Source organism: Erinaceus europaeus (assembly GCF_950295315.1).
Source record: "Erinaceus europaeus chromosome 5 unlocalized genomic scaffold, mEriEur2.1 SUPER_5_unloc_2, whole genome shotgun sequence".
In the NCBI taxonomy this organism is placed as follows: Eukaryota; Metazoa; Chordata; class Mammalia; order Eulipotyphla; family Erinaceidae; genus Erinaceus; species Erinaceus europaeus.
Genome location: NW_026647113.1, coordinates 130,001 through 153,752, shown reverse-complemented (window position 1 = coordinate 153,752; position 23,752 = coordinate 130,001). Strand labels below are relative to the sequence as shown.

Genomic DNA, 23,752 nt, shown 5'->3' with positions numbered 1-23,752 from the left:
CAGTTCAGCCACCCTGCTTGGGGACCCTGTACTCTTCCCCCAGCCCCAGAGATGTGGGGGGCAGACCCCGGGGGCTTGGCCGTCCACTTCTGCCTCCCCTTCTCCTCCCCTTCTCCCCCTCTCCTCCTCCCCTCTCCCCTTCTCCCCCTCTCTTCCCTTTCTGCCTTTCCCCTCCCCCTCCCCTCCGCCTCCCCCTCTGTCTTTCCCCCCTCTCTCCCTCTCCCATGCCTTCCCCCTCTCCCTCACCCCCACCTACAGCGGCGTCTACACCCACTGGTATGGAGGCTGGAACACTGTGTGAGGCTAGTAATCATCCTCCCATAAGCAGACCCATATACTTTAATTTTGTGAGATGTTCTTTTTTAAAAGAATTAATTATATTTATTTATTAATAAATAGAGGGAGAGAGAGAGAGAGATACCTGCAGTCCTGCTTCACCACTCGTGAAGCTTCCCCCCGCAGGTGAGGACCAGGGGCTCGAACCAGGATCCTTGGGCCCTGTGATGTGCGCTCAGCCAGGTGCGCCGCCACCGGCCCCTGAGATGTTCTTCTTATCAGAATTTGTTTGTTATATCGTTTTTTTTAAAAAAAAATTTTTATATTTATTTATTGCCTTTTGTTGCCCTTGTTGTTTTATTGTTGTAGTTATTATTATTGTTATTGATGTCATTGTTGATGTCATCGTTGTTGGCTAGGACAGAGAGAAATGGAGAGGGGAGGGGAAGACAGAGAGGGGGAGAGAAAGACAGACACCTGCAGACCTGCTTCACCGCCTGGGAAGCGACTCCCCTGCAGGTGGGGAGCCGGGGGCTCGAACCGGGACCCTTACGCCGGTCCTTGTGCTTTGTGCCACGTGCGCTTAGTGTTATATCGTTTTCTTTCTTCCTTTTCCCCTCTTTCCTTCTGCCTCTCTATTTTTTATTTTAATAGAGACAGAGAGAAACTGAAAGGAGAGACAGAGACGGAGAAGGAGAGAGACACAGAGACTCCTGGGAGCCGGGTGGGCGGTGGCGCACCTGGTTAAGTGCACATAGTACTAAGCGCAAGGACCCGCACAGGAATCTGGGTTCGAGCCCCCGGCTCCCCACCTGCAGGGGAGTCGCTTCCCAGGCGGTGAAGCAGGTCTGCAGGTGTCTTTCTCTCCCCCTCTCTGTCTTCCCCTCCTCTCTCCATTTCTCTCTGTCCTGTCCAACAAGGACAATATCAACAATGGCAATAATAATAATAACCACAACAAGGCTACAACAAGGGCAACAAAAAGGGGGAAAAAATGGCCTCCAGGAGCAGTGGATTCATGGTGCAGGCACCGAGCCCAGCAATAACCCTGGAGGGGAAAAAAAAAGAAAGAAAGAAAGAAAGAAAGAAAGAAAGAAAGAAATAAGGAAAATGCAGAACTGGGGGCTGGGGATTTGGGGTGCCCTGCCACTCACACAGCCCAGACTGGCGCCCTGGCACCACACTGGAGGGCCACGGCGGCACCAGGGGAAGCGGGACTGCTGTGCCGCCCCTCCTGCTGTCTCTCCTGTCTCTCTGTCTCTTTCTCAGTGAGCGAGCTCCCTGGAGCAGTGAGTAGTTCCCAAAGGAGAAAGGGCCTCACATGAGGGCTGGGTGGTGCGCCAGGTTGGGGCCTACACTCCTCACCTGCAGGGGGAATTTTTTTTTAAGTTTCTTTTTTTTTTCTCTTTCTTTTTTTCTTTAATTTCTTTATTGGGGGATTAATGGTTTACATTCAACAGTAAATACAGTAGTTTGTACATGCATAACATTCCTCAGTTTCCCATTTAACAATACAACCCCCACTAGGTCCTCTGTCACCCTTCATGGACCTGTACTCTCCCCACCCACCCCCACCCCAGAGTCTTTTACTTTGGTGCCATACGCCAATTCCAGTTCAGGTTCTACTTGTGTTTGCTCTTCTGATCTTGTTTTTCAACTTCTGCAGGGGGAATTTTACAAGCAGTGAAGCAGGGCTGCAAGTCTCTCTCTCTCTCTCTGTTTTAGCCATCACACCCGTCACCAAAGGTCTGTGTCTCCACCCCCAGAGATAACCACTCTAGTTCCCCCAGTTTTTTTCTTTTAATATTTGTTTATTCCCTTTTGTTGCCCTTGTTGTTTTATTGTTGTAGTTATTGTTGTTGTTATTGATGTCGTTGTTGTTGGATAGGACAGAGAGAAATGGAGAGAGGAGGGGAAGACAGAGAGGGGGAGAGAAAGACAGACACCTGCAGATCTGCTTCACCGCCTGGGAAGCGACTCCCCTGCAGGTGGGGAGCCGGGGGCTCGAACCGGGATCCTCATGCCGGTCCTTGTGCTTGGCGCCACCTGCGCTTAACCCGCTGCGCTACCGCCCGACCCCATTTCCAGGTTTCTGCTATTGTGAAATAAGCCTCTGTGAACATGGGAGGGGGGTGTTTATGTGCCCCTTGGAATCAGTGTGATTTTATCCTTTGGGTAAATGCCCAGCAGCAGGATTGCTGGGTCCTGCGGCATCTCCAGCCGCATCTGTTTAAGGATCCTCCGCTCTGCTCCCCAGAGGCGGCACCAGCCTGCACCCCTCCCCGCCAGCAGCGCGGCAGAGACCCCTCTCCCCTCACCCTCTCACACGGGGCCCTGGTGTCACTGATGGAGCCCGTTCTCACAGGTGTGAGGTGGGACCCCGGTGCGGTGTTACTCTGCATTTCGCTGGTGATGAGTGAATTGGAGCGTTTCCTCATATGCCTGTGACCGTGTGTGTCTTTTTCTCTCTCTCTTTTTAAAAATATTTATTTATTCCCTTTTGTTGCCCTTGTTGTTTATTGTTGTTGTTATTGATGTTACTGTTGTTGGACAGGACAGAGAGAAATGGAGAGAGGAGGGGAAGACAGAGAGGGGGAGAGAAAGACAGACACCTGCAGACCTGCTTCACTGCCTGTGAAGTGACTCCCCTGCAGGTGGGGAGCCGGGGGCTCGAACCGGGATCCTCACGCCGGTCCTTGCGCTTTGCGCCACGTGCGCTTACCTGCTGTGCCACCGCCCGCCCCCCGTGCGTCTCTTCACCATCTCTTCAGATGTCCTGTCCACTCTTTGTTGGGTCGCTCTTTTTCTTTTTGTGGAGCTGCAGAGTTCTTTAGAGACGTGTGGTGTCAACCACTTGTCTGCAGTGCAGTGTGTGAAGATCTGTTCCCATCTGCTGGGCTTCCTGTTTATCCTTATGGGATTTTCCTTTAATGTGTAAAAGCTTTTTTATTCATTTATTTTTTTCGTTTTTGCTTCCCTTGCCAACGGGGCGGAGTCTCCATATACGTCTGTAATGTTAACAGGTCTCTCTCTCCCCTCCCCTCTCAGTTTGTCTCTGTCTCTGTTTAAGCAAAAGGCCTCCTGTGGCCCGCGTGAGCCTCTGCCCTCTGCCTCCGGGATCTGGCTCCAAATCTCAGTGCCGCAGTGACCCGTCCCTCCTGCCTTGTCCCCTCCTGGGACCCCTGTCCCTCCTGCCCCGTCCCCACCCTGGGACCCCATCTCTGCCCCTCCTGCCTCTGCCCTTCCCCAGCTCCCCTGGCACAATGCTTGAGATGGCCAGTCGCCAGCGGGTCCCCTCTGTGTCCCCCCGGATGGGAGCAATCCACAGCCTGGCTTCCGCTCCCTCGCTGACCTGGGCCTGGGGAGCTGCCCACGAGTCCCCAGGGTGGGAACAGTCTCCCCGCGCGGCTCACTGTCCTAAGGCTGGAGGAGCATCCCGGGCCCGGCCGCCTGGGTAGGAACTAGTGGACCTGGGTGGGGCCTGGGCGGTGGGTGCCGGCCGGGTGTGGGTGTGGAGCCTCTGGGCTGGATGCCAGGGCCCACCAGCTGCCCAGCATGTGCCCACAGACCGGCGCCAGGACTGGGCACAGCAGGGACCTGCCCTTCCAGACCCTCTTCCCTGCCGACAGCCAGAGCTCAGACCCGGGGCCAGTGTGGACCTGGACATGGTGTAGCCTCGTGTCCCCAAGTCCCCTCACCTGTGTCCCCTGTCCCCATGTCTTTCCCCATGTCCCCGTGTCCACATCTCTTTGTCCCTTGTCCCATGACCCCAGACCCCCTCTTCCTTCCGTCTCCATGTTTCCATTGTCATGTCCCCTTGTCCCCAGGGCCCCGTGTCCGCTGTCTTCTCACTGTGCCAGTTGTCGCCATCTGTGGGGACAGCATCTGGCCAGGTGGCCTGAGGACTCCTGCACCCTCCCCCCCAGCCCCTGTGACTGTGTTCTGGGCTGACCACTGGGCCACCCTGCCTGCGGCCCGGGTTCCCACAGAACAGCTCCACCTGCTGGTGACACACAGTGCCAGCCTGTTGGAGCTGAAGCCGGGACACGGGGTGCCGCGGCCGCTCCCCCAGGGGTGCTGGCGTGTGGGAGGACATGGGGTCTCACTCAGCCCGGTGACCATGTCACACAGCAGTGTGTGTGGGGAGGGTGGCAAGACGGGCAGGTGTGCGGGCGTGCGGCCCGGTGGGGTGTCAGCGGTGGGGACTCGGGACACAGACGGGTGACAGCGGGCTGGAAAGGCCACATGGCTTTATTGAGGGTCGCTCCACAGGACAGAGGGGCTGGAGGCCCCCGGTCCTGCCCCACCGGGCAGGGAGGGGACAGCTGGTCGCGAAGGGGACGCAGGCGGGGGCCTGCCGACTGGGTCCTCGAATGGACGGGCGGCAGCAAGTCCATGGGGACAGTGAGGAGGGGCGCTGCCGCCCCAGAGCACCGTGAGGGACCCTGCTGGCGGGGGCCCAGGGTGGCCTCGGGGGGACCCGCAGTCACAGGGCCCACGTGGCCGCGATGGGCGTGGCCGGCCCGGGGGCGTGGCCTTCCGCAGGGAGGCCCCGACTGGTCCCCAGGCCGGGGGCGTGGCCTGGGTGTGGGGCGTGGCCCGGCGCGGGAGCGTGACTGGCCCGGGCCGGGGGCGTGGCCGGGGCGTGGCCGCGCGGGGGCGGGGCTCACAGGTTCTTCATGCAGACCTGGCAGCGGCTGATGTGGGTGCGGATGAGGCCGGCCTTGAGCGTGTCGGCCGCGGGCGCCGCCTGGAAGTCGGACTCGGGGATGGTGGTCAGCCAGAAGCTGTACTTGTTGGCGTAGTAGTGGCACGTCCCCCGCGCCCCGTTGCACTCGATGAACGGAGTGGCCCGGAAGTCCTCCAGGCAGCTGCCCGGCGACACCAGGGACTGGCCGCCGCCTTCGTCACCCGCCGCCGTGTGCTGCAGGGGACAGGGGACCCCGTGAGCGAGCTGGCCGGGGAGGGACACAGGGACAGATGGGCGGACGGGCAGGGGGACGCTGGGACAGACGGGCGGACGGGCAGGGGGACGCTGGGACAGACGGGCGGACGGGCAGGGGACACAGGGACAGACAGGCGGACGGGCAGGGGGACGCTGGGACAGACAGCAGACGGGCAGGGGGACACAGGGACAGACAGCAGACGGGCAGGGGACACAGCGACAGACAGGCGGATGGGGAGGGGGACACAGCGACAGACAGGCGGATGGGGAGGGGGACACAGCAACAGACGGACAGGCAGGGGGACACAGGGACAGACAGGCGGATGGGCAGGGGGACACGGACAGACAGGCGGATGGGCAGGGGGACACAGGGACAGACAGCAGACGGGCGTACGGGCAGGGGACACAGGGACAGACAGGCGGATGGGCAGGGGGACACAGCGACAGGGGACGGGGGACTCCATGAGTGAGCTGGGCCGGGGAGGGGAAGGACATAGGGACAGACAGGGGACAGGGGGGTGGGGGATACAGGGATGGGGGCTCATGAGTAAGCTGGGCCTGGGAGGGGTGGGATGGAGGACAGGGGGACATGGGGACAGGGGACATAGGGACACGGGGATGGGGACATGGGGACACGGGGACAGGAGGCATGGGGACACAGGGACGGGACACGGGAACAGGAGGCATGGGGACACAGGGACAGGGGACACGGGGACAGGGGATGGGTGACACGGGGACAGGGGACATGGGGACTGGGGACAGGTGACACGGGGACACGGGGACGTGGGGACTGGGGACAGGTGACACGGGGACAGGGGACAGAAGGATGCCATGAGCAAGCTGGCCCGGGAGGGAGGGAACATAGAGACGTGGGGACAGAGGACACAGAGGGACAGGCTCTCCATGAGCAGTTGGGCAGGGGAGGGACACGGGGATGGGGTCTCACGGGGACGGGACACAGAGCCAGGTCAGGGAGACAGGAGCCCAGGGGACGGAGAGACGCCACAGCCCCTCCGCCATCCACCGGAGCTTCCCCTGGCGCCACCCGTGGCTCTCCCCTGTGGCGCCAGGGCCGGGGACACCCACCATGAGGAAGGAGTAGCCGATCCAGAGGCTGCGCCAGCCGGCGGGGCAGTGCGGGATGGAGGCGTCCTGGCTGTGCACGGCGATGGCCACGGCGGGCGCCTCGCACACGGAGCAGCGGCTGATGTAAGGCGCGATGTCCCGCTCGGCCACGGGCATCATGGGCAGCGGCGCGGTGGTGGACAGCCAGTAGGACTTGTCGTTGCGGGAGGCGTAGTAGCAGACGTCGCCGGGGTTGCAGTAGAGGAAGGGCATGGTGCTGAAGCGCGCCAGGCAGGAGCCCGCCAGGCCTGGGGGGCGGGCGGTCAGGTCAGGGCGGCCGGGGGGGGGGGGTGGTGGGGTGGGCGGCAGCCGGGCCCCCCCAGCCCCTGCCCGCGGGCGCAGAGCTCACCGAGGTCCTGGTTGTGGGCCTTCTCCTGGCCCTCCAGGTACAGCAGGCTGTAGCCGCTCCACAGCTTGACCATGCCCACGGGGCACGGCGGCTCCTGCTCCGTCTGGCTGTGCTTCACCAGCAGGTAGCCGATGCTCACGCTGCGGCCGGGCATGCCCGGGACCCCCGGAGCCCCCGGACGGCCTGGCTCCCCTGGGGGGCGGGTAGGGCAGGCAGGCGGTTAGCGGGCCGGGGCCGGTGGGTGGTCAGTGGTACGGGGACAGGGCAGGGACAGAGGTCAGCTGAGGTGGGGACAGAGGTCAGCTGTGGTGGGGACAGAGGTCAGCTGCGGTGGGGACAGAGGTCAGCTGGGGTGGGGACAGAGGTCAGCTGAGGTGGGGACAGAGGTCAGATGGGGTGGGGACAGAGGTCAGCTGAGGTGGGGACAGAGGTCAGATGGGGTGGGGACAGAGGTCAGCTGAGGTGGGGACAGAGGTCAGCTGGGGTGGGGACAGAGGTCAGGAGACAGAGGTCAGCTGGGGTGGGGACAGAGGTCAGCTGAGATGGGGATAGAGGTCAGCTGAGATGGAGACAGAGGTCAGCTGGGATGGGGACAGAGGTCAACTGGGGTGGGGACAGAGGTCAGCTCGGATGCGGACAGAGGTCAGCTGGGACGAAGCCAGGACAGGGACAGGACAGGGACAGAGACGGCTTGGCGGTCAGCCGGCCTGGACCCCTTCCCCAGCAGCCCCGCCCTGGCCCCTCACTCACCTTCATGGCCGGTGGGGCCCTGGTGGCCCACAGGCCCTGGGTCCCCGCGGAATCCGGGCTCAGCAGACACCCCTCCTCGGCCCTGGGGCCCGGCCTTCCCGGGGGCCCCTCGGAAGCCTGGGGCCGAGACGGGGTGAGTGGGCGGCCCCCGACAGAGACCCCCCCCCCCCCCGCCCCCAGCGCCTCCCCCTCCCCCCTGCACTCTCTCCAAGGCTCCTTCCTACCTGGCTCTCCGGGAGGGCCCTGCGGCCCCGTCTCTCCCTGCGCCCCTGGGGGGCCTCTCGGCCCGTGGGGGCCTGCTGGGCCCGGCTGCACCGAGATCCTCTGGGGAACCCCCGCGATCCCGGGGGACCCTAGTGGGCCGGGGGCACCTGCAGGAGAGAGCGGCCTGAGACCCTGACCCTGCCGCCATGCCCGGAGCTCTCCCCTCCCTCTCCCTTCCACTGCCTCCAGGCTTATCACTGGGGCGCCTGCATGGGGTCACCATACCCAGCAGCCATTTCCCCCCCTTTTCCTCTACTTTGTTTGACAAAACAGAGAGAAATTTGTAGAGGAGAGAGGGAGAGAGACAGAGAGACCCCTGCAGCCCTGCTCCTCCACTCGTGAAGCTTTCCCCCTGCAGGTGGGGACTGGGGGCTTGAACCCGGGTCCTTGGGCTTTGTAATGTGAGCGCTCAGCCCGGTGAGCCACCGCCCGGGCCCTGGCCTTGCTTCTCCATTCACTTTCCTGCTGGAGTTGGGGCCTTAAACGCAGGGTTTCACTCCTGTCTCCCAGGCTGTCGAGTTCACAGACTGAGACCACAGCTTAGGAGCTTCTCCTAGTGCCTGGGCACCCACCACTGGGTGCTGGGGCTCGAACCCGGGCACACCTCACCCGGCGAGCTACACGTCTAGCCCCTGAGGCTCACTGGAGCCATCTACAGCAATCTGCGACCCGAGAAGGGCAAGAACAGAGATGCAGGGCTGGGCTCTGTGGGTGTGCCTGGCCCCGGGTCCGAGTCCCCTGTGTCCACTCACCGGGCTGTCCGCGCTCTCCTTTGGGGCCCTTGGGGCCTCTGTCACCCACGCTGCCCGTGGCTCCGGTGTTTCCCATGAAGCCTTGCTCACCTCTGGGTCCTGGGAGAGGGGGGGTGGCAGTGAGGACACAGGGACCCTGGCAGCCCTCCACACAGGGGACGGGTGGACGGGGTGGGGACAGGCGGACAGGGGACAGGAGGACAAGGAACAGGGAAGAGGGACGGGGGACAGAGGGACAGGAGAACAGGGACAGGGAATGGGGAAGGGGGATGGGGACAGGGGGGACAAGGGATGGGGAAGGGGAACGGGGGATGAGGACAAGAGGACGGGGACAGAGGGACGGGGGACAGAGGGACAGGGGGATGGGGACAGACAGGGATAAGAGGACAGGGAGACGGGGACAGGGATGGGGGTGGGGACGAGGGGAGGGATAAGGGGCCTGGGATGGGGGTGAGGGCCGGGAGACAGATGGGGCAGGGGGCCGGGGACGAGGGCACCTTACCTCTCTCCCCGGGCACACCCAGCACGCCTGGCCGGCCCTGGGGTCCGGGGTCCCCTCCCCAGCCCTTGGTCCCGGGGCTCCCTGGGGTGCCCTGCGGTCCGTCCTCTCCTTTGTTTCCGGGCAGCGCGGCGGGTCCGGGCAGGCCCGGGGGACCCCGATAGCCTGCACAGGAGAAGGGGGTGAGGGTGGTGCCCAGCTTACCCTGCCCCCACCCCGGTGGAGTGGCCCTACCCCCTGCCACATCCTGGGGGGGACGTCTGTCCGTCCCTCTGTCTGGAGTCTGAGTGCGGTGCAAGACCCCTTACCTTCCAGTCCAAATATGCCGGGTGCTCCTTGGTCGCCGGGGGACCCCGAGATGTTGGAAGCAGGGGTGATGCCGGGGAACCCCTGGAGTCCCGGACTCCCGGCAGGGCCCTGTTCACCTTGGGGTGGGGACAGAGGGATCAGTAGGAGTCGGGCTGTCGCCTCCTGGTGACAGCGGCCCGGCCTGCGTGGCAGGCAGAGGATGTCCTGCGCGTGATGGATGGTCAGGAGGGCCGAGGAGGGTGAGCCCACCCAGGGCCCCGCCACTCACCTGGTGCGCCGCGCTCGCCCTTGGGTCCTGGGGCGCCCACGGGGCCTGGCAGCGTGCTGGGCTCTCCCGCCTGTCCCTTCTCGCCGGCGGGGCCTGTGGGGCCAGGGTCTCCGGGCAGGTCCGTGCCTGTGTGGGGGTCAGCGGTCAGCCCTGGGGAGCCCCCCCTCGCCTGCAGCCCAGCCGCGCAGCCACAGGTCCCACCGTCCGTCCCCCGTCCTCTGCTGGCGTGCCCGTGAGGTACCTGGCGTCCCTGGGAAGCCTTTGTTGCCTGGCAAGCCGTGGAGTCCACTGATACCATGCGGGCCTGGGAAGCCTGGGGACAGGCAAGTGGCCATCACCATCATCACCGCCATCATCCCCTTCGCCACCTCCATCACTCCATCACCCCATCACCGCATCACTCCATCACCCCACCACCCCATCAGCCCATCCCTCCATCCCTCTATCACCCCATCACCCCATCCCTTCATCACCCCATCCCTTCATCACCCCATCCCTCCATCAACCCATCCCTTCATCACCCCATCCCTCCATCACCCCATTCCTCCATCACCGCATCCCTCCATCACCCCATCCCTCCATCACCCCATCCCTCCATCACCCCATTCCTCCATCACCCATCCCTCCATCACCCCATCACCCCATCCCTCCATCACCCCATCCCTCCATCACCCCATCCCTCCATACCTCCATCCCCCCACCCCTCCATCCCCCCATCCCTCCATCCCCCCATCACCCCATCCCACCATCACCCTACATTCATCACCCCATCCCTCCATGCCTCCACCCCTCCATCACCCCATCCCTCCATCCCCCCATCCCTCAATCAGCCCATCTCTCCACCCCCCACTCCTCCACCCCCCATCCCTCCATCCCCCCATCCTCCATTCCTCCATCCCTCCATCCCTCCATCACCCCATACCTCCATCAACCCATCCCTCCATCACCCCATCCCTTCATCACCCCATCCCTCCATCACCCCATTCCTCCATCACCCCATCACTCCATCCCTCCATCACCCCATCCCTCCATCACCCCATCCCTCCATCACCCATCCCTCCATCACCCCATCCCTCCATCCCCCCATCACCCCATCCCACCATCACCCCTACATTCATCACCCCACCCCTCCATGCCTCCACCCCTCCATCACCCCATCCCTCCATCCCCCCATCCCTCAATCAGCCCATCTCTCCACCCCCCACTCCTCCACCCCCCCATCCCTCCATCCCCCCATCCTCCATTCCTCCATCCCCCATCCCTCCATCACCCCATACCTCCATCACCCCATCCCTCCATCACCCCATCACCCCATCCCTTCATCACCCCATCCCTCCATCACCCCATCACTCCATCCCTCCGTCACCCCATCCCTCCATCACCCATCCCTCCATCACCCCATTCCTCCATCACCCCATCCCTCCATCCCCCCACCCCTCCATCCCCCATCCCTCCATCCCCCATCCCTCCATCCCCCCATCCCCCCATCCATCCATCCCCCCATCACCCCATCCCCCTATCATCCCATCCCCCATCCCTCCACCTCCCCATCACCCCATCCCTCCATCACCCCTACATTCATCACCCCATCCCTCCATGCCTCCACCCCTCCATCACCCCATTCCTCCATCCCCTCATCCCTCAATCAGCCCATCTCTCCACCCCCCACTCCTCCACCCCCCATCCCTCCATCCCCCCATCCCTCCATCCCGCCATCCTCCATTCCTCCATCACCCCATCCCTCCATCACCCCATCCCTCCATCACCCCATTCCTCCATCACCCATCCCTCCATCACCCCATCCCTCCATCACCCCATCCCTCCATCCCCCCAACCTTCCATCCCCCCATCCCTCCATCCCCCCATCCCTCCATCCCCCATCCCTCCATCACCCCATCCCTCTATCACCCCATCCCCCATCCCTCCACCCCCCCATCCCTCCATCACCCCAACCCTCCATCACCCCTACATTCATCACCCCATCCCTCCATGCCTCCACCCCTCCATCACCCCATCCCTCCATCCCCTCATCCCTCAATCAGCCCATCTCTCCACCCCCCACTCCTCCACCCCCATCCCTCCATCCCGCCATCCTCCATTCCTCCATCCCCCATCCCTCCATCACCCCATCCCCCCATCACCGCATCCTTCCATCACCCCATCCCTCCATCCCCCATCCCTCCATCACCCCATCCCCCCATCCCCCCATCCCTCCACCTCCCCATCCCTCCACCTCCCCATCCCTCTATCACCCCATCCCTCCATCACCCCATCAGTCCATCACCCCATCCCTCCACCTCCCCATCCCTCCCCATCCCCATCCCCATCCCTCCATCCCCCCATCCCCCCATCCCTCCATCACCCCATCACCCATTCCCTCCATACCCCATCCCTCCATCCCCCCATCCCTCCATCCCCCCATCCCTCCATCACCCCATTCCTCCATCACCCCTACATTCATTACCCCATCCCTCCATGCCTCCACCCCTCCATCACCCCATCCCTCCATCCCCCCATCACCCCATCCCTCCATCACTCCCACCCCCACACGCCACCATCGCCAGGAATTCTCACCTGGGAGGCCCGGGCTCCCCGGCCGTCCAGAGTCCCCTTTGGCCCCCGGCTCTCCGCTCTGGCCGGTCTCCCCCTGCGGCCCCCGGTGCCCCGACAGCCCAGGGAAGCCTGGGGGTGAGGAGAGAGCCAGCTGCACCGCCCGGCCCCCCACGGGCCCCCCCCCCCCCCCCGTGGCCGCCCCGGCCCCGCCGTCCCCCCACGGCCCTCGCCCCCGGATGCCGCGGGGTGGGGCCCACCTGTCTGTCCCTTCAGCCCCGGGGGGCCCTGGGCGCCCGTCATGCCCGTGAGCCCCGGGAAGCCGGTCTGGCCTTCCGTCCCCTTCTCGCCGAGGAAGCCCTTGAGACCTGTGGGAGGGGAGCCCTGAGACCGCCGGCCGGCCGGCAGGGAGCCCCGCTGCCCACACCCCCAGCCTCGGCGCCCTCGCGGGTTCGGTCCCCCCCACTGCCTGATCGGACTCTCCCGCACCCGCAGCCAAGCGCGCGCCTTTAAAGGGGAGCTAGGAGGAGAGAGCTTGCTGGGAAGGCGTGTGGCCAAGGCTGGAGCCCTGGCACCACACAGGAGATCCACAGCGCCGGGAGAAGCTCGAGGGGAGAAGCTCTCTGCCTCTGCTGCTGTCCCGGCCTGTTTATGAGGCGCCGGGCGCCGCACGTCCTATCTGACCACGGAGCCCTCTGCCGTGTCTGTGTGTCTGCCCTGTCTTGGCTTCGTGGCCTCGGGGGCTGGATGGAGCTCAGTGAGTGGCGGGGGTCCCGCTCCCCGTCCCGCCTGCCTTTCCCAGAGGCCACCTGTGGGGCAGGTGCCCCTAGTGACAGCAGGACCTACCTGGTGCCCCTACGACACCCGGCTCCCCCTTCAGGCCTGGGGACCCCGGCAGGTTGATGGTGTCTCCGACGTCACCTGGGGGGGAACAGGCGTCAGAGCCCCGTGCCCCACCCACCCGCCTGCCGGGGCTCCCGCTTTCCCGTACGCACCGAAGTCCCCGGTGGGGCCGACCTCTCCGTATAAGCCTGCGCTTCCTGGGGCTCCCTTGTCACCCTGGAGGCCAACACGACACCCTCTCAGCCGGCATCCACACACTCACAGCCGGGGCTGAGCCCCTGGTGCCACACGCAAGTGCCACACAGCACCAGGGGAAGCTCCTTCCTCCCCAACACCCCCAGAGAGCCGACCGGCAGGGGCGCCCACTCACCCTGCTTCCCGTGAAGCCCGGGAAGCCGACGATCCCCGGTGCGCCAGGCACCCCTGGGAACCCGGGCAGGCCGGGCACGCCAGGGACCCCGACGTCGCCTTTGACGCCTTTCACGTGGCCGGGCCTCCCGGGCGAGCCTGGCACCCCAGACACCCCAGGGACTCCCGGCATGCCCACCACACCTGCGAGAGAGCCAGAGTCACGGCCCGCGCCCCGCGTCTCCCCGAGGGCGGCCAGGTGTGCAGGGCGGGGGAGGGGCCTACCTTTCAGACCCAGGTGGCCCTTCAGCCCCATGGGGCCCTCGTCCCCTTTCTCTCCTTTCATGTCCTTCATGCCCTGCAGGACCTCGGGCGGGGGGCCGGGGGGGCCGGGGGGGCCGGGTTCTCCTCGGCCGCCTGTAAGAGGCACAGTGTGTCCTTCCCCAGGGCTCCCCTGAAGCCTCTTATCTTTCCTTTTTCTCTCTTTTATATTTATTTTTTCCCTTTCATTGCCCTTGTTGTTTTATTGTGGTAGTTATGATTGTTGTTATTGCTGTCATCGTTGTTGGGCAGGACAGAGAGACATGGAGAGAGGAGGGGAAGACAGAGAGGGGGAGAGAAAGACAGACACCTGCAGACCTGCTTCACCGCCTGGGAAGCGACTCCCCTGCAGGTGGGGAGCCGGGGGCTCGAACCGGGATCCTTATGTCGGTCCTTGCGCTCTGCGCCACCTGCGCTTAACCCGCTGCGCTTACCCCGCTGCGCCACCACCCGACTCCCCCCTTTCTCTGTTTCTGCTTCCAGGGTTATCACTGGGGCTCAGTTCCAGCACTATGAATCCACTGCTCCTATGGGCGTTTGTTCCATTTGATTGGACAGAAATGGAGACAGGAGGGTGTCGTATGCTTTACATTGGCTTGTCCTAGCCCTCCCCCGCCAAGAGAATTGGATCAGTCCAATTAATTTCGCGGGCCCGCTTGGCCCCGCCCCAAGGAACCCCGGGAGAGGGTTCCTGAGTTCCTGAGTTAGAGAGTTTCAGAGTTCGAGAGTAAGAGAGGGTTCCCGAGTCTGAGAGTTCCTGAGTTCCTGAGTTTCAGGGTTACAGAGTAAGAGAGAGTGCCACAGTGGAAGAGTTTCAGAGGGCTCTCAAGTACGAGAGCTCCAGAGTGCCAGAGTTGGAGGGGTCCTGAGTTCCAGAGTAAAAGAAAGAGTGCTTGCGCCGCCGCAGAGAGACAGCCGAGTTCTGTTTGGGGATTAGTTTGTCTTAGTTTATGAATCGTTGTTCCTGAATAAAGAAATACAGCTTCCCTGCCCAGCCGTTGTCTCCGCGTCTCTGTTACCCGCCCGTGAAGCCAGCCCGCCCGGCCAGCTGGAGCCGTCCGGAAATTTTAACAACAGGAGGGGGAGACAGAGACACCTGCAGCCCTGCTTCACCGCCTGGGAAGCTTCCCAGTGGGGACTGGGGTCTCGAACCCGGGTCCTTGTGCGCTGTAATGTGTGCGCTTAACCGGGTGCACCAGCCCCCGCCCCTGGCTTTTCATTCTCTACCTTTCAGAGGGAGACAGAGGAGAGACAGAGACAGAGGGAGAGACAGAGACAGGAGAGACAGAGACGAGACAGAGGGAGACAGAGACAGGAGAGACAGAGACAGAGGGAGAGACAGAGACAGAGGGAGAGACAGAGGGAGAGACAGAGACAGAGGGAGAGACAGAGACAGAGGGAGAGACAGAGACAGAGGAGAGACAGAGACAGAGGGAGAGACAGAGGGAGAGACAGAGACAGAGGGAGAGACAGAGACAGAGGGAGAGACAGAGACAGAGGGAGAGACAGAGACAGAGGGAGAGACAGAGACAGAGGAGAGACAGAGGGAGAGGGAGAGACAGAGGGAGAGACAGAGACAGAGGGAGAGACAGAGACAGAGGGAGAGACAGAGGGAGAGACAGAGACAGAGGGAGAGACAGAGACAGAGGAGAGACAGAGACAGAGGGAGAGACAGAGGGAGAGACAGAGACAGAGGGAGAGACAGAGACAGAGGGAGAGACAGAGACAGAGGGAGAGACAGAGGGAGAGACAGAGACAGAGGGAGAGACAGAGACAGAGGAGAGACAGAGACAGAGGGAGAGACAGAGACAGAGGAGAGACAGAGACAGAGGGAGAGGGAGAGACAGAGGGAGACAGAGACAGAGGAGAGACAGAGACAGAGGGAGACAGAGACAGAGGGAGAGACAGAGACAGAGGGAGAGACAGAGGGAGAGACAGAGACAGAGGGAGAGACAGAGACAGAGACAGAGGGAGAGACAGAGACAGAGGAGACAGAGGAGACAGGGGAGACAGACAGAGGGAGAGACAGAGACAGAGGGAGAGACAGAGACAGAGGAGACAGAGGAGACAGGGGAGACAAGAGACAGAGGGAGAGACAGAGACAGAGGGAGAGACAGAGACAGAGGAGACAGAGGCAGAGGAGATACAGAGAGAGGAGAGACAGAGACGAGACAGGAGACAGAGAGACAGAGACAGAGGGGAGACAGAGATGAGACAGAGGAGACAGAGGCAGAGGGGAGACACCACCGCGCTGCTCTGCTCTCCCTGGAGCCCCCACCCCATGCTGTCCACCGTGCCCCCCGCCCCGTCCCAGGCTGGAACCCAGGGCCTCCAGCACCCCAAGGCCGGGGAGGGACGGGCTACCTTTGACTCCTGGCTTCCCGGCCAGTCCTTTCAGCCCGGGGGCTCCGAAGACGCCGGCCTCTCCCTTGACGCCCTGAAAGCCGGGCCTCCCCCGGAGTCCCACCATGCCTTGGAAGCCGTCCATGCCGGGGGAGCCCCTGCCGCCTGCGGGAAGAGAGGTCACGGCGGGTCGGGGAGGAGCCCGGCCGAGGGGGCCTGTGCGCTGACCACGCACGGACGGGCCTGAGCACCTGCGGCCATCGGGGGCGGGGAGGCCGGGGTCGCGGGAGTGAGGGGGTTATCGTTACTCCTGTCGTCGTTATTATTGGCTCTGTGCTCCCTGCCGGGGGGGGGGGGGCCCTGAGACACGCCCGCCCGCCACCTACGCCCTATGCGCCCACCTTTGGGCCCGGGACTCCCGGGCAGGCCGCTCATGCCCTTGAAGCCAGGGCTGCCGCGGTGGCCTTGCTCGCCCAGGAAGCCGGGGGTCCCTCGGTCTCCGGGGGTCCCCTTCATGCCCACGGGGCCGGGGGCACCAGCATCACCTGGCTCTCCTCTGTCACCAGGCAGCCCTGCCGGGAGGGAGGGGACAAAAGTGGGTGTCACGCAGCGCTGCTGGGGGGGCAGGGTGGGGACAGGTGGGGAGGGAGGGGACAGGAGGGCAGGGAGGGGATGGGAGAGGAGGGAGGGGACAGGAGGGCAGGAGGGGGACAGGTGGGGAGGGAGGGGACAGGAGGGCAGGGAGGGGATGGGAGAGGAGGGAGGGGACAGGAGGGCAGGAGGGGGACAGGTGGGGAGGGAGGGGACAGGAGGGCAGGGAGGGGATGGGAGAGGAGGGAGGGGACAGGAGGGCAGGAGGGGGACAGGTGGGGAGGGAGGGGACAGGAGGGCAGGGAGGGGATGGGAGAGGAGGGAGGGGACAGGAGGGCAGGAGGGGGACAGGTGGGGAGGGAGGGGACAGGAGGGCAGGGAGGGGATGGGAGATGAGGGAGGGGACGGGAGGGCAGGAGGGGGATGGGGACAGGAGGGAGATGGCAGACAGAGGGGAGCACGCACAGGAGGGAGGGACAGGAGTGTGGACGCGGGCATGGGGGGCGCTGCAGGACCTCGGGCTCTGGGACCTGGGGCAGCCCTTCCGCCACCAGAGCGGGGTGCCCAGGGTCTGGTCTGGGGCTTCACGACGGGCCCTTGGGGCTGGGCTCACCTGCCACACCTGTGACTCCAGGCAGCCCCAGGGGCCCCTCTCGGCCGGGAGCCCCGGGGAAGCCATGTTGTCCCGGAGGCCCGGGCAGGCCCGGCTGGCCCAGGGGGCCCGGGAGACCATGTTGACCCTTCAGGCCCGGCATTCCCGGCATGCCCTGGCTGCCTGTGGGACAGGAGAGTGGAGCTGGGTCAGGTCACTGTCCCCACAGCTCAGGACACTGTCCCCTCAGCTCAGGTCACTGTCCCCTCAGCTCAGGACACTGTCCCCTCAGCCCCAGGTCATTTTCCCCTCAGCTCAGGTCACTGTCCCCTCAGCCCCTCTCTGTGGAGGTCACAGGGCACAGAGAGCAGCCGTCACCCGTCACTTACCTCTGAATCCCGGGGTACCTCTCTCTCCGGGGGGGCCTCTCAGACCAGGGTGTCCCGGCTGCCCAGCGTCCCCGCGGGGTCCGGGCTGGGTGCCCAGAGCCTCTCCGGGGAGCCCCCTGTCTCCGGGGGGTCCGGTGGGGCCCGGGAGGCCGCTGGGTCCGGGATGGCCCTTGGGTCCGGGCAGGCCTGCGGCTCCCTTGGCTCCTCGGGGGCCCACGAATCCTGAGAGAGAAGCGGGGGACACCCGCCCTGTCAGGACGCCCCTCAGGGGAGACGCTGCCCGAGTGACCGGCGGGGGATGGGCTCTGGGCTGGGCCACGTCTCGGGGGGCCCTGACGTACCTGGGGGTCCCGGGTAGCCCTCCCGGCCGGGGTCTCCAGGGAGGCCCTTGAGTCCTGGCTCGCCGTCATCCCCGGACGGTCCGGGTGTCCCTGGCTGGCCTTTGGTGCCTGGGGGGACGGGGGACAGAGAGTCAGGGCCGGGGACCCGGCACGCTCCTGTGGGAGGACCTAGCTCAGCACCTTGCGCAGCCCGCTCCCCGCCACCCCAGCAGATGGAGGGAGGGTGGGAGAGAGGGAGGCACCCACAGCAGAACAGCCCCGTGGAAGCTTCTGGAAGGCTGAGCGTACCTGGGGCTCCGGGGGGGGGCCGGGGGGGCCGGGTGATCCCTTGGGTCCTGCCACACAGCCTGGAGGGAGAAGGGAGGGGAGGGTGTATGGGCCCCCCGGCCGTGAGCCTCCAGCCGCCTGGGGGACCCCCAGCCAGCTTCCCCCCAGCCCCGTCCTGGGACAGGGACGGTACCTGGGCGCACAGGTCCCTGCCCGTCACCTCCAATGGGTCTCTTCACTCCGCTGTCACAGTCTGGGTTTGGGGACACGGAGTCAGAATGGGGGGCACAGACAGACAGACAGACGGACGGATGTCTGAGGGGACCCGCACACCCCACCCCCACGTCTCCCGTTGGGCTTGGCTGCGGGAGACCCCGGGTGTCTGACTGTGGGTGGCGGGGGGGGGGGGGGCGGCTGGGGCCGGCCCCGGGGAGGAGGAGACCTTACCCGTCTGAGCCGCTGTGCCGGGGGGGCCGGGGGGGCCGGGGAAGCCGGGGAGGCCGGGGACACCAGCGTCCCCGGGGAAGCCTTGCTGGCCTTTGGGTCCCGGCAGGCCCGGGCCCGGGGGGCCCCTCTCTCCCGGCGTGCCCTTGGTGCCGGTGGCCCCGGGGGTGCCCGAGTCTCCTGGGGGGCCTGGGATGCCGTCCCCCTGCGTGAGAAATCCCGTCGGCTCTCCGTGCGCAGGCACCCCAGCTCTGTGTCTCCCCTCGGGCCGGGGCGCGTGGCCTGTGGCATATTAACGCCTCCCACGGCCCGTTCCAGAACATTCCGGATCAGCGCACTGGGGCACGTACTCCATTCCCGACTCTCCGCGTCCCTGCGGCCACTCACCGGGGGCCCGGGCAGTCCCGGGAAGCCGTCCAGCCCAGCGCGTCCGGGGAAGCCGTCCCCGCCTTTCAGCCCGGGCACCCCTGGTACGCCCGGCTGCCCACGCTCCCCTGGGGAGGACAAGGGGACTCGCTCAGACCGCGTGGCCTCGGGGACGGGGACCCCGGGCCCCGGACTCGGCCGCAGCCCACTGACCTTTGGCGGTGACCGTCCTGGAGTCCCCTTTTGCGCCTTTGGGACCGGGGGCTCCGAACTTGCCGGGGGCTCCCTGCGGGACACACAGACAGAGGGCGTCCTCCTCCAGCTGCCCGAGGCCCCTCCGCCAGGCCCGGCACCCCCAGGAAGCCCCCCGCACCTGGGGAAGCTCATCCCCGGGGGGGCTGCTGTCCCTGTGACCTCCCCACCCCAGGGCCTTGAGCCGTCTGCGCCGGGGTCACCGCCGCCTGACGCCAGGATTCCAGGGCGACCCCAGATCATGGTGGGGGCGGGTCGGCAGTCTCTCCCGTCTCTGTCTCTCACTCACCTTGAAGCCGGGGAAGCCTGGGATGCCGTGCTGCCCGGGGTCCCCTTGGTCCCCTTTCTGCCCCTCCTGCCCCTGGAGGCCTGGGAAGCCTTTGGGGCCCGGCAGCCCTGGGAAGCCCATGAGGACCTGCTGTCCGTCACACATGCAGTCACCTGCGTCACCTGTGGGGACAGGGCGGGAGATGGGGACAGGGGCGGGAGACGGGGACAGGAGACGGAGACGGGGACAGGGGGCAGGAGACGGGGACAGGGGACGGGAGATGGGGACAGGGGACGGGAGATGGGGACAGGGGACGGGAGATGGGGACAGGGGACCGGAGACAGAGACAGGGGACGGGAGATGGGTCAGGGGGCAGGAGATGGGGACAGGGGGCAGGAGATGGGGACAGGGGGCAGGAGACGGGGACAGGGGACGGGAGATGGGGACAGGGGACGGGAGATGGGCACAGGGGACGGGAGATGGGGACAGGGGACGGGAGATGGGGACAGGGGACCGGAGACAGAGACAGGGGACGGGAGATGGGTCAGGGGGCAGGAGATGGGGACAGGGGGCAGGAGATGGGGACAGGGGGCTGGAGACGGGGACAGGGGACGGGAGATGGGGACAGGGGACGGGAGATGGGGACGGGAGATGGGGACAGGGGACCGGAGACAGAGACAGGGGACGGGAGATGGGTCAGGGGGCAGGAGATGGGGACAGGGGGCAGGAGATGGGGACAGGGGGCAGGAGATGGGGACAGGGGACAGGAGATGGGACAGGGGGCAGGAGATGGGGACAGGGGGCGGGAGATGGGGACAGGGGGTGGGAGACGGGGACGGGACGGGAGACGGGGACAGGGGACGGGAGACGGGGACAGGGGGCGGGAGATGGGGACAGGGGGCGGGAGACGGGGACAGGGGACGGGAGATGGGGACAGGAGATGGGGACAGGTGACGGGAGATGGGGACAGGGGACGGGAGATGGGACAGGGGGCGGGAGATGGGGACAGGGGGTGGGAGATGGGGACAGGGGGCGGGAGACGGGGACAGGGGATGGGAGACGGGGACAGGGGACGGGAGAAGGGGACAGGGGGCGGGAGATGGGGACAGGGGGTGGGAGACGGGGACAGGGGACGGGAGATGGGGACAGGGGACGGGAGACGGGGACAGGGGGCGGGAGACGGGGACAGGGGACCGGAGATGGGGACAGGAGATGGGGACAGGTGACGGGAGATGGGGACAGGGGACGGGAGATGGGACAGGGGGCAGGAGATGGGGACAGGGGGCAGGAGATAGGGACAGGGGACGGGAGATGGGAACAGGGGACAGGAGATGGGGATAGGGGACAGGGGACAGGGGGCAGGAGATGCGGACAGCGAGGCAGGGGATGGGGACAGCGGGGCAGGAGATGGGGACAGGGGGCAGATGGGGACAGGGGACGGGAGATGGGGACAGGGGACAGGAGATGGGAACAGTGGGGCAGGGGATGTGGACAGCGGACAGGATGGGACATGAGGGGATGGGGCGGGTGCTGGCCAGTGGGGCCACTCTGTGGCGTTGCAGGACAGATGTGAGGGGTCAGTGGTGGATGGAGTGCAGGACAGTGGGCTCACCCCTGCCCCCACGGCAGGGAGGGTGCTGAGGAGGGGGCTGCCCTGCCCGGGTGGGTGGGGGGACAGACAGAGCCTCACCTTTCCAACCCTTCTGCCCGCTGGTCCCAGGGATGCCGTTGGCTCCAGGGAAGCCCTCCAGCCCCTGGGCTCCCTTGAGGCCGAAGAGGAAGCCTGAGGAGAGAAGGGCACGTCCGTGGGGGCCCCTCCTGCGCAGCCCCCCGCCAGCCCCAAGTCAGGACAGACAGCAAGGAAAACTCAGGGAGCCAAGGGGTCCGGCTGCCGCCGCCAGCGCCACCGCGTGGTGGGAACGGGGCAGTGCGCCTCCTCCTGGAAGTTTCCAGAAATCCCAGGGAAGGTTCCAGAAAGGCCACTGCCTACCCGCCTGGCCCGTTGAGGTGGGGCCCTGCCGCTTTGGGTCACGGCTCCCTGTCCCCACGTGTCACCAGTCACTGGACCCTGCCCTCTCTCTGAGCTGGAACCGGGGCTGGTAAAGCTCCCGGCCCAAAGGAACGAAGGCAGGTTGCGAGGTGTGATTCTGCGCGAGTGGCGTCTGGACAAACTCCGTCTGTCCTCAGCGGGGACACGCCACGCCAGAGAGGTGGCTCTTGGCACCCAGGGCTCCCTTCCGGGGGACCAGGCCCTTGAAGCTGACCCCAGACTGCACAGGCCCTGGCTGGCTGCTTAGTGCACAAGGTTTTGCTTCAAAGAAAGTAAACGGGGGCTGGGCGGTAGCGCAGCAGGTTATGCGCACGTGTGGCGCTTAGAGTAAGGATCCCGGTTCGAGGCCCCGGCTCCCCACCTGCAGGGGAGTCGCTTCACAGGTGGTGAAGCAGGTCTGCAGGTGTCTGTCTTTCTCTCCCCCTCTCTGTCTTCCCCTCCTCTCTCCATGTCTCTCTGTCCTGTCCAACAACAGTGGCATCAGTAACAACAACAATAATAATCACAACAATAAAACAAGGGCAACAAAAGGAAATAAAATAACAAAAAAAAATAAAGTAATAAACTAGTGCTGTGGAGACTGTCACTGAGCATTTCCTCAGGTGAGACGGTATTTCAAGTCGGACTTGAAAAGCTGCAGGTGTTCAGTTTTTATTTATTTACTTATTTATTTATACTTTTTTGTTTCTTTTTTTTGTTATTGGATAGAGACACAGAAGTAGAGAGAGAAGGGGGAAATAGAGAGGAAGAGAGACAGAGAGACACCTGCAGACCTGCTTCACCGCCTGTAAAGCGACTCCCCTGCAGGTGGGGAGCCGGGGGCTCGAACCGGGATCCTAACCTGTGTTTGTGCTTTGTGCTACGTGCGCTTAAACAGCTGCGCTGCTGCCCGACTCCCTTATTTATACTTTTAAATGATCTTTAGTGATTGGATAGAGAGAGCCAGACATTGAGAGGGAGAGAGACAGAGAGACCCCTGCAGCCCTGCCTCACCACTCGTGAAGCTTTCCCCCTGCAGGTGGGGACTAGAGGCTTGAACCCGGGTCCTTGTGCACCTGTGTGCTCAACCAGGTGTGCCACCACCCGGCCCAACAGTTTGCTCATGCCCTGTCCCCCAGGGGCTGTGGGACTCAGAAGTCGCTGGCTGGTTTGGGAGCGAGGGGACAGGGCCTGTCCGGCAGCAGGGCCCTGACAAGACACACGGTCTGGTCACAGGAACCCGGGCAGGCCGCCTCCCGGCTCTGGCATGGGCATTTTGACTTCTTGCTTGGGGGACTAATGGTTCACAGCCGACACTGAAATACAGCGGTTTGTGCGTGCGGGATCTCCACACGGCAGCCCACCCCCACTCCTCCTCCTCCTCCTCCTCCTTGGGTTCCAGGACCTGAATCCCCCCGCCGCCCCCAGCTTTTACTTTGGGGTGGTGGATGGGCACGCTCTGTGCTCTTATTATTTATTTTTCCTCCAGGGTTATTGCTGGGCTCGGTGCCTGCACCATGAATCCACCGCTCCTGGAGGCCATTCCCCCCCCCCCTTTGTTGCCCTTGTTGTTGTAGCCTCGTTGTGGTTATTATTATTATTATTATTGCCATTTTGATGTTGTTCATTGTTGGCTAGGACAGAGAGAAATGGAGAGAGGAGGGGAAGACAGAGAGGGGGAGAGAAAGACAGACACCTGCAGACCTGCTTCACCGCCTGTGAAGCGACTCCCCTGCAGGTGGGGAGCCGGGGGCTCGAACCGGGATCCTTACGCCGGTCCCTGTGCTTTGCGCCACGTGCGCTTAACCCGCTGCGCCACCGCCTGACCCCCTGCGCTCTTATTTCTAACACATCATGTTCTGTTGGCCAAAAAAGGAGACTCCAGAGACGGCCTTCGCCCGGGAAGCGGAGCCCAGCGTCCACGAGGCCGCAGGAGATCCACCTCCAGGGTGACGGCCGGGGTCTCCACGTGTGGAAAGAGCGGGAAGTGCCTGGGCCAGGTTCTTCCTTCAAATCAGTGTGGGAACCGTGCTTTTCCCGAGGGGAGACAGGGAAATCCGGGCCACACGATGGGTGGGTGTGGGATGGAGCCCGTGTGGGTGCGAGGGGGGTGCAGACGGGTGGGTGCGCCCGCAGCCCTGCTCCTCAGAGGGGCAGACAGAGGCCCGTCTCCTAGTGTCAGAGTTTGGGGCCGCGTGGCCGCTGCACACGCAACTAAGACTGAGGACCCGGGTTCGAGCCCCGGGTCCCCACCTGCAGGGGTAAAGCTTC

The 23,752-nt window shown here is 64.6% G+C and overlaps 1 protein-coding gene across 1 annotated transcript in view; it reads right to left on the bottom strand.

The window, feature by feature from the left end:
• Positions 1–4,509: 4,509 nt before the first annotated feature.
• The window catches only part of COL4A2 (collagen type IV alpha 2 chain), a 91,822-nt gene continuing 72,579 nt past the window's right edge, over positions 4,510–23,752 (bottom strand). The window contains exons 20-46 of the mRNA XM_060183779.1: positions 21,143–21,235; positions 19,474–19,634; positions 19,146–19,218; positions 18,954–19,060; positions 18,596–18,771; positions 18,144–18,160; positions 17,856–17,963; positions 17,515–17,736; positions 17,147–17,308; positions 16,344–16,514; positions 15,964–16,107; positions 13,564–13,695; positions 13,301–13,482; positions 13,083–13,146; positions 12,934–13,008; positions 12,348–12,455; positions 12,112–12,219; positions 9,779–9,850; positions 9,538–9,663; positions 9,269–9,385; positions 8,964–9,125; positions 8,462–8,560; positions 7,670–7,816; positions 7,446–7,562; positions 6,696–6,887; positions 6,308–6,594; positions 4,510–5,200 (exon numbers count right to left, since the gene is read on the bottom strand). Coding sequence (XP_060039762.1) covers positions 4,943–5,200; positions 6,308–6,594; positions 6,696–6,887; positions 7,446–7,562; positions 7,670–7,816; positions 8,462–8,560; positions 8,964–9,125; positions 9,269–9,385; positions 9,538–9,663; positions 9,779–9,850; positions 12,112–12,219; positions 12,348–12,455; positions 12,934–13,008; positions 13,083–13,146; positions 13,301–13,482; positions 13,564–13,695; positions 15,964–16,107; positions 16,344–16,514; positions 17,147–17,308; positions 17,515–17,736; positions 17,856–17,963; positions 18,144–18,160; positions 18,596–18,771; positions 18,954–19,060; positions 19,146–19,218; positions 19,474–19,634; positions 21,143–21,235 — 3,680 coding nt within the window. The 3' untranslated portion in view covers positions 4,510–4,942. The remainder of the gene's footprint in view (positions 5,201–6,307; positions 6,595–6,695; positions 6,888–7,445; positions 7,563–7,669; positions 7,817–8,461; positions 8,561–8,963; positions 9,126–9,268; positions 9,386–9,537; positions 9,664–9,778; positions 9,851–12,111; positions 12,220–12,347; positions 12,456–12,933; positions 13,009–13,082; positions 13,147–13,300; positions 13,483–13,563; positions 13,696–15,963; positions 16,108–16,343; positions 16,515–17,146; positions 17,309–17,514; positions 17,737–17,855; positions 17,964–18,143; positions 18,161–18,595; positions 18,772–18,953; positions 19,061–19,145; positions 19,219–19,473; positions 19,635–21,142; positions 21,236–23,752) is intronic.